This window comes from Rattus norvegicus, chromosome 4 (genome assembly GCF_021556685.1).
Source record: "Rattus norvegicus strain SHRSP/BbbUtx chromosome 4, alternate assembly SHRSP_T2T, whole genome shotgun sequence".
Taxonomy (NCBI): Eukaryota; Metazoa; Chordata; class Mammalia; order Rodentia; family Muridae; genus Rattus; species Rattus norvegicus.
The window spans coordinates 63,776,216-63,793,071 of NC_141537.1; the positions used below are offsets into that span (position 1 = coordinate 63,776,216).

The following is a 16,856-nucleotide window of genomic DNA, read 5'->3' on the forward strand; positions in this document are numbered from 1 at the left end:
CGCATCTAGCAAAATAGCTGGAAGGATCTTTCACCCGATGTTCCTAAGGCTCATGAACCTCTAAGTAACTCTCGAGAGTAATCCATGTTCTGCACTAGGGAGATTTCCCTCTGGCTTATGACTAATCTTCACTCACACTCTTAAATCTTGCAAAAGACTGGGACAAACTTCCGGTTCAGTGGGGGGGGGGGAGCGATGGGCGGGGTTGGGGATTAAGGGGATGGGTGTGGCTGCTTGCTCACACTGTAAGAGCCTGCCTCTTCTTCCAGGACATAAAAGCCTCCTCCATCCGCTCTTTAACCAGGACACAGACCTCTGCTCTCACAAAGATTTCAGCAACAACCATGGCAACCTTCGTGGAGCTCAGTACCAAAGCCAAGATGCCCATTGTGGGTCTGGGCACCTGGAAGGTGAGTGCACAGTCTTAGGACTCCTGCTGCCTTCAAGCAGAGCAGCTTCTTGGCATTTCCTCATTTTTCTGTGGCGTCTACTGGGAATTTGGAACCCAAGTTGTTTTTGACCTTTCTGCTGTTTCAGGCCTCAAGGCTCTGACAGACTTTCCCCAGCAGTGACATCCTGATAGTGTCAAGTTTCAAGCTTTGAAGGATACACTCTTATCACGCTTACTCTGAACTTAAGAGACACTTAACATTTTATACGTTTTGGCTGGTTTGATCTTTTTCTGGCTGCGTTATTCAGAGGCAGGACACCCAAAGCTCCATATGACCTAGCTCTGTTTCCTACCCACGCGATGGGGGGGGGGGGGGGGGGGAAGCGGACCCTACTAAGACATCTGGCCTGGGGGGAAAGGCAGAGTCTCAGACCCCAGCCCAGGCTACTGGCACCTGCACTTTACCAAGATATCACTCCATTTTCTGAGCACATCAAACCAAGCAGGAAGACCACGGAGCCTGGGCTCAGATCCGGTCTGGCAGTTTGCTCCGCTGGCAGAATGCCCCAGGGTCCAACCCGCTTTCTGCTGAAGCACATTTCTCAGCTTCTGTTGAGACAAGTCTGACATTGTCCCATCTCCTAACTCTGCCCTTGGGTTTATTTCCCTTGGTGATAACAGGACAGTGGTCACCTTGTTTCCAGGAGTTCTCTCTTGATTTGGTTTCTGGCGACTGGGACTTAGACTTAGTTTAGGCTGTCCTATAACTCACACTGTAGCTTGAACTTGCAATCCTCCTGCCTCAGCCTCTAGAGGTGATCACAGGTGTGAGGTGCCTCCAGGAGCTGTTTTTGGAGTCCAAGTCTCTTGTCCTGTCATTTGCTGTATTGTCTTTTTCTTCTGAGGGATGCAGGTGGGCTCCCTCTCTGTTTCAGCACTGGGTTAAAATCTTCCTTGACTTTCCTCCAAATTAGAAATTTCACTTTCTACCAAGTTGACAAGCACTCTGACCAGAAGTAACTTTCAGAAGTTCAAAAATGAGAAAGTTTGACAAGGGAGCTTTTCTCAAGATAAGAGGGCAGTATTAGCAAGAGGGAGTCTGCTCTTCTCTGTAGAAAACTGGCAGGTGAGATGCTTGGGAAAGTCCAGGCACTGCTGAACCTGAACCACCAGAGGCCACTTCCTGCCCCAGGGAAGCCAACTATCTCTCTGGTGCTTTTCTATATTTGATGCTTAACCGAGATATTTCTAGGTTTGGTGAAAGAAGAGGGTCGTTTGTAGTTGTTTGGTTTGACTGGTTGTTTTGTTGATGGGGGGATTTTTTGCATATGTTTTATTTTGGGGATAACAATGTGCCCCAAGCTAGCCTCAAACTCACCATCTTCCTGTTTTCCAAATGCTGGGATTTCACACATAAGCTACCATACCCAGTATTTGGCTTTCTGCTTTTAAACAAAGTTGTTTATATTTCATTTGTGAGCGCATCTTTAGAAGCTGTTGTGGGGTAGAACCTGGATTTACCACACAGTAACCATTCTCCACAGTCTTACCTCAGTCCAGGGGGACAATTCCTCTGGGCCACTGCAGAGTTGAGTCTGGCTTTCAGCAACTTGCAGTGGGGGGCATCTGTCACCCTAGAAACAAGAGCTCCTTTAAGACCAGGCACATTAGATGGAACTGACTTTTAGCTCTGCTAGAACACAAGGTGGATGAACATTACAGTTCCCTTTTTCTTCTCCTTTGAAAAGTTTGTTTTCAGGACTTGAGAGATGGCTCAGTGCTTCAGAGCACTGGCTACTCTTCAGAGGTTCTAAGTTCAAATCCCAGCAACCACAGGGTGGCTCACAATCATCTGTAATGATTTCTGATGCCCTCTTCTGGTGTGTTTGAAGACAGCTACAATGTACTTATATATAATGAATAAATCTTTCCAGCAATGCAGTGTGGCTTGGTGAAACTGGGCTGTGTGGAGCCTATTGAGGACGGTTTTGGTATAAGAACATCCAATGGCCTTTTCTGTTGCCTTTCAGTCTACGCCAAACCAAGTCAAGGAAGCTGTGAAGGCAGCCATTGATGCTGGGTATCGCCATATTGACTGTGCGTATGCATATTGCAACGAGAATGAGGTGGGGGAAGCCATCCAAGAGAAGATCAAAGAGAAGGCTGTGAGGCGGGAGGACCTCTTCATTGTCAGCAAGGTATAGTGGTCCACTGTGGATGAAACTTCAAAGCAGGTAGAATCTGGTCCATACCAACAGCCCTCTCCAGCTTTTCTTAACCTCCTTCCTTGCTTTCCCTATATCTGTCTGTGGGTATAAATATCCGAGTTCCAAGCCAGTACTGATGCGATTCTGCTGTTGGCCCACCCACCTATGTTAGTTTTTCCATAACCAGGATGGCTCCTTTGAGATTTGCATTCTCTTGACTTTCATGCTTTCTGTCATTGACATCCTTCTGTCCACTCAGATGCTAGGGCTGCCTCTAAGGGTGGGTCTTGGGGTAGGAGAGATGGCTCAGAGATTAAGAGTACTTACTGCTTTTGCAGAAACACTATAATTTGGTTCCTAGCACCAACACCCGGTGAATCACAACACCTGTAACTCAAATTCCAAATAATGTGACACCCTCTTCTGTCCTCTAAAGGCATCCACTCACACAGTATGCACACATACATTGAAATAATAAATTAATCTTTCTTTTTAAAAGGGTGGACCCAGAACTATCCCACTCAGTCCTGTGTTCTCAGTGACTATGTAGAAAGAATACTTTTTTATTGTTGCATAGGAATATCTTCTTACCACCATAAAGGTGAAATACAGGGCTGGAGAGATGGCTCAGCAAGTAAGAGCACTGACTGCTCTTACAGTGGTCCTGAGTTCAAATCCCAGCAACCACATGGTGGCTCACAACCATCTGTAGTGTGATCTGATGCCCTCTTCTGGTGTGTCTGAAGACAGCTACAGTGTACTTATATATAATAAATTAATAAATTATTTTAATGTATGAAATATAACATGCAGTTAAAAAGAAAGGAGAGAGCGATGTAGGATGAGGTATCTGGCTGGCTATCCCTAGCTGACACACTCTACCCATGTGGGAACTGCATAGCATGGGCATTTAATTCTTTGTAATTCACCCTTAGGGCCTGGTATCTTGGGAATATGGGACTATCCCACAAATAGCATCAGAATGCCAAGTGGTCTAAGAAACACATCGAATGCTGCAAGCATGAAAAACTCTATCACCCTCAGCACTTGGGAAATGACCTGACTCAGTGAGCCTTGTGTATCAGATCGTGTGCATTAATTAGCTGGTTTTGTTAAATATAAACAGTCTGTCCTGAGGCTAGATCAGACTGTAAGTCTCTGAGCAGGGTGGGTGAGTGTTGTGTGACTCTTTTCCTCCATTTCCTAATGCCCCCGATGTCATACTCTGCAGTTGTGGCCCACCTGCTTTGAGAAAAAACTGCTAAAGGAAGCCTTTCAGAAGACCCTCACGGATCTCAAGCTGGACTACTTGGACCTCTATCTTATCCACTGGCCTCAGGGATTTCAGGTTTGAGCACTTCTCTGTGCTTATCTGTATCCCTGACCCAAGGTTGTGGGAACGTGGGCATGAGTGCCCCTGTCAACTTCCTGCTGATTCCTTGTTCAGTGATGCCCTCTCAAGAGACGCCTTCCATGGTCTTGAGTGTTGTATTCCAGGGTCCAGCCCTCTTGCCAACCAAAGCACGCTGAGACTCCTTCTAATCCGAGTGTGCCTAGGGAGTGGCTGAACCAACTATGAAATGCTGGGAATCAGATCCTTGCCTAGTAAAATTAAAATTCCTCCAGGTTTATGTGGATCCAGATAATGAGGCATCAGTTTCCAAGGTGATAGATGTTCCTGATCAAGTCTATGACAAATATTAGCAGATTTGGGAACTGGTCCAGCAGTTCTGTAATTGGGATTTACCTAACCACAGTAAGTTGGGATAAAGATGTTATTAAAGCTTGATGTCTGCAAATGCATCCCATCCCCTAGACCTGACCAGAAGCTAAGCAGATGTAGGTATTGGATATTTCACTGTCCTGGATCCTTGCTTCATAGAACCAGGTGCAACCAACGGGCGCAATTTGTTTTGTTTTTACAGGCAGGGAAGGAGTTATTCCCCAAAGATGAACAAGGCAACGTCCTCCCCAGTAAAACAACATTCCTGGAAGCCTGGGAGGTAGGTTCCAGCTTCTACTGCTGTCCAGACTACCATTGTGGTATGAACAGGCCCACATGCCTTGTGTGCAACTCTGTCTCTGTTTTCTCCAGTTCTTCTAACTCCTTCCTCACTGTGTTTGGATTTAGGGTTCATCTGGCATCATCTACTTTTGTGTTTGTTTGGTTTTTTTTTTTTTTTTATTCAGTGTCTCACTGTTTATCCCTGGCTAGCCTGGAGCTCACGGAGATCCATGGGACTCTGTCTCCCAGGTGCTGAGATTAAAATCATCTGTTTTTGAGGTGACAATTAGGACCTCACCTGAGACAGGAAATTTAGTCTTGCTCAGTTTGTGGAAAACATACACGAATTTGAAACTAAGGGCAGGAACTTGGTACAGGGATGCTGCCTTGATTTGCACGGGTTAGCTAAGTGGCCTAGGTAAATCATCATCATCATCATCATCATCATCATCATCATCACCACCACCACCACCACCACCACCACCACCACCACCACTACCACCACCACTACCACCACCACATCATTATTAAGTTTGGATTTTGAAGACAGAGTTTCTCTGCAGCCCTGGGATCCTGGAACTTGGAACTCAGAGATCTGCCTTCCTTTAACTTCCAGTGCTGGGATTAAAGGCACCCACCATCACACCCAGCTGGCCTAGGGAAATATTTTTAACTCCTTCAAGCCAGTTTCTTCTTACATATGGGCTGGTGGGAAGTCTCAGTGGTACAGTGTTTGCCCCACACATGTGAGAACCTAGAACCCATAGAAAGCCAGGTATAGAAGCACATGTCTGCCATCCCAAGACGGGAGGAAGAGATCTCTGATGATCTCTGGCCAGCTAGACTGGCACACACAGATGAAAAACAAGGAGACCCAGTCTCACCTCAGGTGAAAGGTGAGGAACAGCACACAAGGCTGTCCTTTGACCTCTGCACACTCGCTATGGCATGCGTGCCTGCACACACAGAGGAACCCATACATGAGCATGCACTCACATCATGCACACACTCACATAATTCTACTCATTAGATCCTTGAGGGTGTGGTAAGGCTGAAGGGAGCTAATATCCTAGGCTTTGCCAGAGCCCATTAGTGACCAGCCCTTCCAGGAGTGTTTCCTAAGTACAAATGGTGAAACCTGTAACCTTGAGAATTGGGAGTGGCCATGTCACAGAGTAGGGTGTGACCCAAAGAAGATTAGACTCGGATCCATTTGACTCCAGAGTCCAGTTACCAGACCCTTTAGCACAGTGCTTGGCCAACAGTGAACATATATGTAAACAACAGGAAAAGCAGGTACCTTGCTTTTTAAAATCAAGCAATCCACTCTTATCAGTTCTGTTCCTTTGAAGAACCCACATCAATACATGATGTGCATAATTAACGTTCAAAAGCTAATTAGATCATGGTTGCTTTTCTCTAAAAAAAATAAATAAATAAGAACTGATATAATGACATTAAATGTGAGTCTTTTGTGTCCAAAAGTGTTTATCAGCCTGCATGTTGTTCTTGCTACTTTGAACTTTAGCTGGAGGTAGCAAGAACATAGAGAGAACAGATGTGCGTGGCAGTGGAAGTAGGAAATGAGGGGAGTAGACAAGGTTTTAGATCGGATGGCAGTCCTAGTGTTGTAGGATGCTGTGCTCTGGCCATAGCATGGCCGCTGCTTTCTTGTAATCAGAGCCGTCTCTTGTAAACTGGACACCCTTGCAAGACTGAACCCAATAACATTCCCTCCTGGGATGAGGGTGGGAAGAGGTCTCACAGGGGCATGAGGTGGACCACCAGGAGCTCCGGAGCACCTCAAGAGCCAGCACACAAGGCCCCTCCTCTTGTACCTGGATATGTAGGACGTTAGTGGTTGCTGGGGAGATGTTTTCTTTGATGGTGTAACAGCCCCAAAGTTGCCCCTGCTCCTATGTGTAGCTCTTCACTCAAGGTTCTGTGTGAAGCCCAGGTAAGGTTGTTTTACCAGCTTAGACACAGGATGGGGTCACTTATTTGGTCTGCTGTTTGCTTATCTGGGCTGAGTAGGCATTTATGTCTCCCCTAAAAAGGTCAATACCTAGAGATATATTTGAAAGGAATCAATCTTGCCAAGTAAATCATTAACTACATGTGCTAGCAACAGAATGCTGGTTACGAGAGTCTCGGGAGAATCTAGAAGTGTGGATTTGGTTTAGTGGTGGGTTTTACTCACCAAGCACAAGGCCAGGGATTCCTATCCCCAGAACAGTAGGAAAATGAAGTCTAAAACATCTGTCCTTCCTTCCATAGTGTATCGTGAAGATTCTCTTGAGGCCTTCTGACCTGGATAGGAAAGGGAAAAATTAAAGGCTTCCAAACAGCCAGCAGCAACACAGGCCCTCCTGCTCGGTTGATGGCTTAAGAAGCAATGCAGTGGTTTCACACGGAGTCCAAAACAGTGAGAAGTCTGCGTAGCAAAGCTCCCAAGACAGCCTAAGATGTCAGCATTCACTTTTGCACTGACACGAGCAAATTATTAATAACTTGGCAGGGTGGCTGCCGTATATGGCCATGTAAATAATTTAGTAATACTTCAGGAATGTGTACACATGTAATACACGCGGAGTTCTTATACTGATTTAACTATGGCAATTGGCCATTCTGTCATCGTTACATAGGCGTATCCCTGATTTGCCTAGTTCAATGTCCTAACGATATGTCTTATAAATCAATCCAAGAATTATTGCTAAATGAAACCATTTGTTTGTTTGTTTGGTTGGTTGGTTGGTTTTCCAGGGTTTCTTTGTGTAGCCCTGGCTGTCCTGGAATTCTCTGTAGACCAGTCTGGCCTTGAATTCACAGAGATCTGGCTGCCTCTGCCTCTCAAGTGCTCCCGGTGCTCTGCCTGGCTGTACTCTTTCAAGGGCACATGTAGACAAGCTGTAGGCTGTGACTAGAGGCAGCAGGATTAACCATGTTGGCATGGAGCACGTTGGAACAACAACTAATCCCATGGCAGGCTCACTGACTGAAATCCCAAAGAGGGGAGGGGAGAGTAACATAAAGAAGGCCAGATGGGGGCTGGAGAGATGGCTCAGCGGTTAAGAGCACCCGACTGCTCTTCCAGAGGTCCTGAGTTCAATTCCCGGCAACCACATGGTGGCTCACAACCATCTGTAAAGAGATCTGGTGCCCTCTTCTGGTGTATCTGAAGACAGCTACAGTGTACTTATATATAATAAATGTAATAATATTTATATATAATAAATATAAAAAAAAAAAAAAAAAAAAAAAGGCCAGATGGACCAGACATGCAAACCAACGTTCACTTAGGACACACAAGCACACGTAAGTTATCTCATTCCAGTCTGGGGAGTTCATAGACCTAGGTCTCACCAAGGCTCAGTAGTCCTACCTAGCAAAGTCCTTCCTCACTGACAGGTGGCCCTCAACTTTGTACACTAAAGTCACTAGGGGAGTTTTGAACATCCTAATTCCTGTGCTGAATCCCAGAGTAAGTGCATAAGAGGTTCAGGGAGTGGGGTCAAATGTCACCCCAATGTCATTCTTTATTTTCTTTTTCTTCTTCTTCCTCCTCTCCCTCCCTCCTTCCTCACTCTCTCTTTCTCACTTTCTCTTTCTTTCGTCTATCTTAAACACACATGCACACAAACACATACACACACACACACACACACATGCATGTGCACACACAGATGATTTGGGGAAGAAAGATAGATGGCAAAACTGAATTAATCCATTTCCTCAGGTTACCCAGATTTGGGCAAGGTGAGAGCAGCATATATTCTTTTTTTTTTTTTTTTTTTTTTTTTTTTTTTTTTTTTTTTTTTTTTTTTTTTGGAGCTGGGGACCGAACCCAGGGCAAGCGCTCTACCAATGAGCTAAATCCCCAACCCCTCTTTTTTTTTTTTTTAAACATCTATTATGTGTAAGTACATTGTAGCTGTCTTCAGACACACCAGAAGAGGGCATCAGATCTCATTACAGATGGTTGTGAGCCACCATGTAGTTACTGGGATTTGAACTCAGGACCTTTGGAAAAGCAATCAGTGCTCTTAAGTGCTGAGCCATCTCTCCAGCCCGCATCATATATTCATAGTAGCCTCTGCCCCTTGATGAGCATCCACTGTCTGGACAGGCACTTCTTTCTTGTGTTGCTGCTTAAAACTAAAACTTGGAGGTTTGTGTAGCCATTCCTCTTATCTCAGGACTGAATCAAGTCAGCATCCCTGTGTCCTCTTAGAACCATCTAAACAATGGTCCTCTCTGTGACAGGGCATGGAGGAACTGGTGGACCAGGGGCTGGTGAAAGCTCTGGGCGTCTCCAACTTCAACCACTTCCAGATCGAAAGGCTCCTGAACAAGCCTGGACTGAAACATAAGCCAGTGACCAACCAGGTGAGTTCCGTGTGGTGCAGGGCCCTGCTCTGTGCCTGCTTCAGCACTGGGAGGCAAGTTCAGTACTATCTGCAGAGTCTTGCCTCTGGGGTCTGTGTTCAGGATGCTCAGGGAGGTGGGAGGCAGGTCTCTGGGTCTGGTGGGTAGCACGTCTATCAGTGGGCTGTGTTTGGCCTTTGTGTTGTTCCTTTCTTGTGCCTGGAGCTCCCACTGAGCCTCTCAGAAAGGCCTCCTTCTCTAGTGATGGAGATGTTTTCTCTTGCAGGTCGAGTGCCACCCTTACCTCACCCAGGAAAAACTGATCCAGTACTGTCACTCCAAGGGCATCGTGGTCACAGCCTACAGTCCCCTGGGCTCCCCAGACAGGCCTAGGTGAGGCTTCAGAGTGTGAATTTCTTTTTATCAGTCTTAAAATTATTGTTTAATATCCAGTTATTATTGGTCCAGATTTCTCATGTACCTGGAAAAACTATCTCTATGGAGATATATTGGACACATCCAAATAGGATTGCTTGGGGTGGGGGAGCCATGTTTTTTGTTTATTTTATTTTACTTTATTTTAAAAAAAAAAAAAAACAGGATGCCTTACCTCTTAGGGATGCTTCTACTATTTAATGCCAGGGCACCTTTGCAAATTCCTGAGGCTGCAGAGCCTAAGATGGGATCACAGGAAAGACAGAAAGCTTCCAGGAGGACCCCCTGCCCATTTTGCAGGGAGAGAAGGCTGTGATGCTCCTCCTTGATAGTGTCAGGGAAGCAGGTGTCATTGGCTTGTCACAGTCCTGGGGATTTACTCACTCTGCTCTCTTTCCACCTTTAGGGCCAAGCCAGATGACCCTTCACTATTACAGGACCCCAAGATTAAAGAGATTGCCGCCAAGCACAAGAAAACCACAGCCCAGGTAAAATAATATGCCTCCCAACTCTCAACCCTGCAATCCATTCCTAGTCTTGTTTTACTCTTTCTCTTGCCTTCTTTTAATCCCCTGGAGAGGAGGAAATGAGAAAGGGAAGTCTATTCCCATCTCCCTGAAATGTAGCTGGTATTAAACAAGGGCAACTTCTGTCCCTTCACTTCTTGCCAAGTCCTCTTCCCCCACCTAGGGAAATCCTGGTGTTGCCTTCAGGATTACGGGAGATTAAAAAAGGGCCAGAGGGAGCTGCGAAGATAAACATTGTCTTAGTCACGTTTCTGATAAGACATCATGACCAAAGCAACTTAGAGAAGAGAGGCTTTTCTTTGGAGCGTGCAGTTACAGGGAGATGGGAGTCCCTGGACATCTTGGCAGGAACCGCGGCAGCAGGCAGGCAGGCGTGGTGCCGGAGCAGCAGCCAAGGGCTCACATCTCAAACCACAGACGGGGAAATGAGAGCACACTGGGAATGACTTAAGGCTTGACACCTTAAGCCTGCCCCCAGTAATGTGCCTTCTCCAACAAGGCTACCCCTCCTAAATCTTGCTAAGCTGTTCCACTAACTGGGGACCAAGTTTCTAAACACATGCCCTTGTGGGGCCAGTCTCATTTATACCACAAAGGTCCTTTTTTACTGAACACATGCCGTCTTCCCTTTGTTTTACACAGGTTCTTATTCGGTTCCACATCCAGAGGAACGTGGTAGTGATCCCCAAGTCTGTGACGCCAGCACGTATACAGGAGAACATTCAGGTAAGATGGAGACCCATCATCTGATAAGAATGTATGATGCAAAGACTCCCATTAGACTTTCTTCTCATCCCATTCTTGGATTATCCGTGTGTCTTCCCAAATTTCTGATCATCTTGTGAACTCTTGTCCCAGGGAGCTGGCCTCAACAGAGCTGAGATAAACCACCAGTTAACCACAAATGGACTGAGGGTGGGGCCCAGAGAAGCCCTGTCATCTCTAAGCATAGGCAAACCTTATGTCACCGAGAAGACCCTTGCTTTCCCATGAGCACTTAGATCAAGAGCCATCGATAACCTGCCCAAGTGCAGACTGCCCTGGCCTACACAGCAACCTTTAGCTGGAGAACAGGCATGGGCTACACTTGAGGAAACGTCCTTCCTGAAGGCTCCACGTGTCCTCAAGGATTAGGCAGTGCACAGGCTGAGATCTTGTGACTACAGGCCCAAGTTCTCTGTTTTTTTGAACACTGAGTTCTATAAATAATTTAGTCTAAATCTAGAAAACGGTTTGTATGCAGTGTGAACCTATGTGTGCAGAGAAGAATGCCTACAGCCTCAGGCACCAGCCCTTTCCTTGGCTAAGGATGCTTTGGAACTCTTGTCCTTCCAGGTCTTTGACTTCCAGTTGAGCGACCAGGAGATGGCCACTATCCTGAGCTTCAACAGAAACTGGAGGGCCTGCCTGCTGCCTGAGTAAGTGGCGGAGGCTGATGTATGAGATTTCTGAAGTTGTAGAGCATTAGCTGGAAGGGTTAGGTTAACGTTATCTTCAAATACTGTTTTGTTTTGTTTGGAAATTGTGAAAAAGTAAATTTGAGTCATGGGAGGCCATGACTCCCAGCTGCCACTAATTCTCTGAAGTTTACCCACAGAGCCAGAGTTTTCAGGAACAACATGCTGTCCCTTTGCAGGAGGCCAGAGCGTTCATCCTCTCTCTTGGTCACTAACTGACTTATCTGTAATGCGCCCTGTGTGTTCTAGCTGGCATATCACAGTACACAAACGTCATGTTTCCCATTCCTGTATTCCCGAAATATGTGAAGGAGCTCTAAATATGTACATCAGGCAGTAACAAATGCCATAGGAAAAAAAAAAGTTAGTAAAAGGTACAAGCTATAGTGCTTCTTGGTAGAATAGGGGCTTTATAGGTGATGGTCCAAGGACAGTTTTGCTGATAAAGTCACAATTGGAAGAAGTGAGGAATGCACCATGCAGTATTAGGACAACACCTTTCTTGGCCATTGCACCAGTGGGTGCAAATACCCTGAGGTGAGATGCAGTGGATTTAGGGCTCCTGAATCAGGAAGCTGGGGAAGCTACAGCGGATGAGCAAGGGCTCTTGTGGGAAGAAATGAATTCAGAGAAAGCCTTAGAGCTAAGGGCAGACAGGTGGTGAGAACGGTTAGGAGGACTTTGATTTTTAAAATGGAAGGAGCTTAGAAGCCAGGAGAGACTGTGAGCACAGTCTGGCACGATTGATTTGATAAACCTTAGAAGTTTCACAGTGACATCTGCTTGAGAGACCACAGGGTGTCTACTCTAACAATCCAGGGAGAAGGACAACAAGTGGACGTGGCTTCCCATGGAAAATAGCTAATTGAATTTGCAAAAGGCTAACAGATATGGTTTTGCTTGGCTGGTTGTGTTTCTTATATGAGCGGTTCAAGAACAGAATTGTCACTTAGAAGTCAAAGATTTGGCTGGAGACGTGTTTGTGATGCTTTTTGGTCACCAAGTAGGTTAATTTTTGGATAGATACATAAATGAGTGGAGATAATAGATTGGCGTCCTCAGAACTAAGCTCAGCCAGCGTCTAATCCAAACGTCAGTCATTCAGTAGCAATGAAGCCTTGGGTGGATCTGTAGCCTTCCCATTTCTCGTTCCTTGTCTACAGAGTAGGGGTGACAGTAACGGTTGTGGCACATAGCCATTGAATACAGAGATCCTAGCTCACGGCTGATCTTGCCTTGTTGAATACAACAACCACAATGCAAATACCAATCTGAGGAATTCAACATGATTTGCCACTTTTTAATAAGGTGGAATGAACTCAAAGAGTAGTCGTGAGCCCTGGGAGTGGGCCAGTCACTAATGATGTGTCTTTAGGACCTTATTCTGATGACATGGCCACTGCGGACTTCCCTACCCTCTTTCCAAATGCTCTGTTCATCACCTAAGGGGGAGGCCATGGTGTGCTGTAAGGAAAACCTGAGGAAGCATAGGAAGTGCATTCTTATGGATACCATAACAGTGTGCCTAGGCTGGGTACCTCAGGTGAGAGGGTTCTCGTCCGGTATCTTTGAAACCTTGAGTTGGATCCCCAGTCGTCCACCAAAACAGGCCTCTTTCAAGTTCATAAACTATTCATCAAAGAGCATCAACTATTGGATGGTACTCATATTTCGTCTGTGCTTGGGCTGCAGGACAGTCAACATGGAAGAGTTTCCCTATGACGCAGAGTACTGAAGCTGAACCAGCCGGCGAGACTTCTCTTTTGCAGATGCATACCTCACTCCTGCAGTCCTCTCAATCCCAGCCTGCCTGGCATCATGGTGTGGGCAAGGCTGTGGTTAAATCCCCATGCTGAATCAGGAACAGACCGTTGCGAGCAGATGTGACTTGGAGAAGTGAATGGACCTCTCCTACACTAATTTGATCTGAGCAAATGTTTGTCAAAAACCCGGAGCTCTGGTAACATTTGAGGGTATGCAGATAAAATAATAAAGAGTCATTACATTAAGAAAAGCAGCCAACACGTTCTGAAGTGATTTTTGAATGAGTGAGCTCATTGGGTCCAACTCTTAACATCCACACATTGGCACGGGAGGAAACAGAGGCATGGCAAAGCCAAGAACTTGCTTGCTTGAGATCCCTGTGCTGAGTGCCTGACCCTAAGTTTCAAAGGACAGTGCTCTGAGGCAGGGCTCAAGGCAATCAGATGCCCTCCTCCTCCTCCTCCCAAGCTTCTTAATGTCTTTGATTTCCCTGTGGCTTTCTTGGCCCTTTCTTGTTGTTGCTTCCCAACCTTGCCTTTAACACTCAGTCATGCCAGAGAGTCAGAAGTCATGGGGGGAGAGTCAGAAATCCACAAAGGATATCTCTAGGAATAGGGTGGTAAGTGGGGAGTCTAGACAAGGAAAGAACAAAACAGAACTATTGCCATTAGCCTGGGACACATCCCTTTTCTATAATATTTCTTGAGAATATTGCAACCATCTATAAAGGCACAGGGAAGAATTTAAAGGACACAGGGCCACTTTACAAGTATAAAACTCTCACATCTTTTCTCCAAATGCTTTGGAAAAAAGAAAAGCATTCAAAAACTGTGGTACCTGCAGGGTAGAAAACCTGGATAGCTCTCCCCATCCCTGCTCCCCATGGTCAGTGTGGCAGTGCAGCGTTGTCTCGTCTACTGCTTACTGTACGGAGCCATATTGGATTTGGGCCTAGCCGCTTTTTGACTGCAAGGCTCAAAGTGACTAGGTGACTCTGGGCTGTTTGGCCACAGATATTCACCCCTAAGATGACTGCCATAAGTCTTAAGATTGTTGGACAAAGCCTCTCCCATGAATTTACGGCACAGGAAGATAACATTCAAGGGATGCCTCAGCTCGAGCAGATACCAGTTATCTCCTGAGTCAACACCCGGTGTCTCCATTGCTTGACCTCATCATCGTCTACCACCTGACCTCTTTGCCTCCAGCTATCACTGTCTATATCTTCATGTTTCCCTCCTCTGTGTTTCACAAAGGACACTCCCCCTACCTGAAAGCCTTAAAAGTTGTAACATTCACTCCAATAAACAAGACCTTGACAACAGAACTTTTGCTTGGTCTCCTTCTTCTCTTCACCCCCATTTTGGCCCACAGGTAGAAAGCCTCTTTGGGACCCTGAATAACTGGGTCCCTGCTGGCGGGGATAGCTTACATGCCTGCTTGCTCTCAGATCCTGACTTTCCTCCAGGGAGCACGGTGGTGAGGGATCATGGACACTTACAGCTCCAGGATTCCTGGTCAGATGGCTCCCTCGGGGATTGCACAATAAGGACTCCGTTAGGAAGCTGAAGGGTTGGAGAAGGAAGATGTCGGTTTCAGATCCATCTCCCGTAGGAGTCACGTTTGCTGTGGAACTTCATGTCCTTCTCACACCTTTGTCCTGGATTCTGTCTTACCAGTTCACACAGCTTCTGAGATTAGGACACACTACTCTGGCCATTCCTCAGTCTGGCCCTCCATCAAGTTACTGGAGAAAGGAGGCAGGAACTTCCTTTTGAGGCTCTAGTGTGTTTTTCATTGCCTCTCACCTACCTTTTGGTGGTTGCTGAAGTGGGTCCTGGCTTTGTAGTTACTTCTTCAGAAGTAGTGACTTCTCTCTCTGACTTCTCATGTTGCTCTTAGAAGGAAAGGAGCCATTAGATTCATGACCCACCCTCACCAGGCCCACCAGTATCACAGTCATCATCACTACCAACATCATCATCTTCACCACCATCATCTTCACCATCATCCTCTTCACCACTATCTTTACCACCATCATCAATGCCATCATTATCACTATGTAGCCCTGGCTGCCCCAAAACTACATAGATCAGACCGACTTCAAACTTACAGAGATCCACCTGCCTCTGCCTTCTGAGTGCCAGGATTAAAGGTGTGCACCATCATACCTAGAAATGTATCTTAACTGTAATATATTCTGTTGGCCAAGACCATTTCTTCAATTACATTCATTTTCTGAGGTCTGGGCAGATGTGGGCTTTGGGCTCACTAATCTGGCACATTATTATACCTTTATTTGGCTACTCAGTATTTGTCACACACCAGCAGAGTTGAAGTAGGAAATTATTAGGGAGGGTGTGACTTATCTGGATCACTTCTGTGGAATATGACGGAGAACAGCAGAAATGACAGAGTAAGGCATGGTTCCTATTCATTTCAGTTCTCATCGAGACCCAGTGGTGATCAGAAGCAGAGCTTGTCATGGGCCTGTTGCATTTCCAGAGTTGAGATGAAAACACTCTTGCTGATTCTGTGCTGAATTCCCACTGCTCTGCCTAAACAATACTCACTGGCATGTGTGTGCACCAAAATACGAGTTTAACAGTGAGCGACCCTTACGTGATTTAAAGGCTTTATGCTATACTTATTCATTTCTTTGCTTTTGGGACAGGGTTTCTCTGGGTAGTCCTGGCTGTCCTAGATTTCCCTCTGTAAGCCAGGCTGGCCTTGAACTCACAGAGATCTGCCTGTGACCTTGGCTGAGATCTCATACCATTTTTACTAGATCCTGTGCCATTCTAACTCTGTGTGGCTTTAGTTTTCTGTCTATAAGAGCCTGCTCCCCACGAAGGCAAGGGCTGTGGAATCTAATAGGAGCACTCATAATTATCAGCTCATCTATAAGGCTACCCCATTCTCTAAGGACAACTTCTCTAGGTCTAACTGTAAAATACTAATAGTGACAATGTGCTGGCATGGTGTTGCACACGTATTTACTCTCAGCACCGAGGAGGCTGAGGCAGGAAGATCGCAGCAAAATCTGGGCTGGCTCTGGCAACCTCTGGACATAGCAACTTAGTCCTTTTCTCTTCCTTCCTCTCTTTAGTACATACACACATACAAACATACAGACACGCACACATGCATACAAGACATACACAAAGACACACATATCATCCAAACACACACAGAGACACACACATGCATGCAAACACACACACACACACACACACACAAACACACACACACATATACAAAAGAATCACACACATCGCTCACTTGATTCTCAGAAAACACTGCCAGTCAAGTGTCCTCTCCCAGGTTCAGAGACAGAAGGAGAGACCTATGGGTTGGAAGTCACAACTCCCTGAAAGTACATCCTCCAAAGTAAGTTCCACTTCTGCCTGCTGCAGCTCTGTGACAGGCTCTTTCTAACCCTGCACCCTCTACTGTTTGACTCATTGCAAGAGTTCCTAAAGGCCCTGGGTCCCTCTGGTGACCATGTCCTTCACTTTTGCCTGAGCTCTGACAGAGAAAAGTGATCTCAGGAAACCAAACCTTCCTGCTCCTGCTCTGATCCCTTCATTAAGGTGCAGCATCTCAGCTCAGCTTCATCTGTTCATGAATGAACAACACAAGAAAGCCCTGTCTCTGTGGAAGCTCTCAGGCTCTGGAGTCTTGAAACTTACGTCTGTTCTCCCA

The 16,856-nt window shown here is 46.1% G+C and overlaps 1 protein-coding gene across 1 annotated transcript; it reads left to right on the plus strand.

Annotated features, from left to right (window-relative positions):
- Positions 1-302: 302 nt before the first annotated feature.
- Positions 303-13,122, plus strand: Akr1b15 (aldo-keto reductase family 1 member B15). The gene is given in 10 exon segments (NM_173136.1): positions 303-410; positions 2,422-2,589; positions 3,830-3,946; positions 4,524-4,601; positions 8,867-8,989; positions 9,255-9,361; positions 9,810-9,891; positions 10,573-10,656; positions 11,266-11,348; positions 13,080-13,122. Coding segments are annotated over 10 exon segments (951 nt in total). The 5' UTR covers positions 303-344.
- The last annotated feature ends 3,734 nt before the right edge of the window (positions 13,123-16,856 follow it).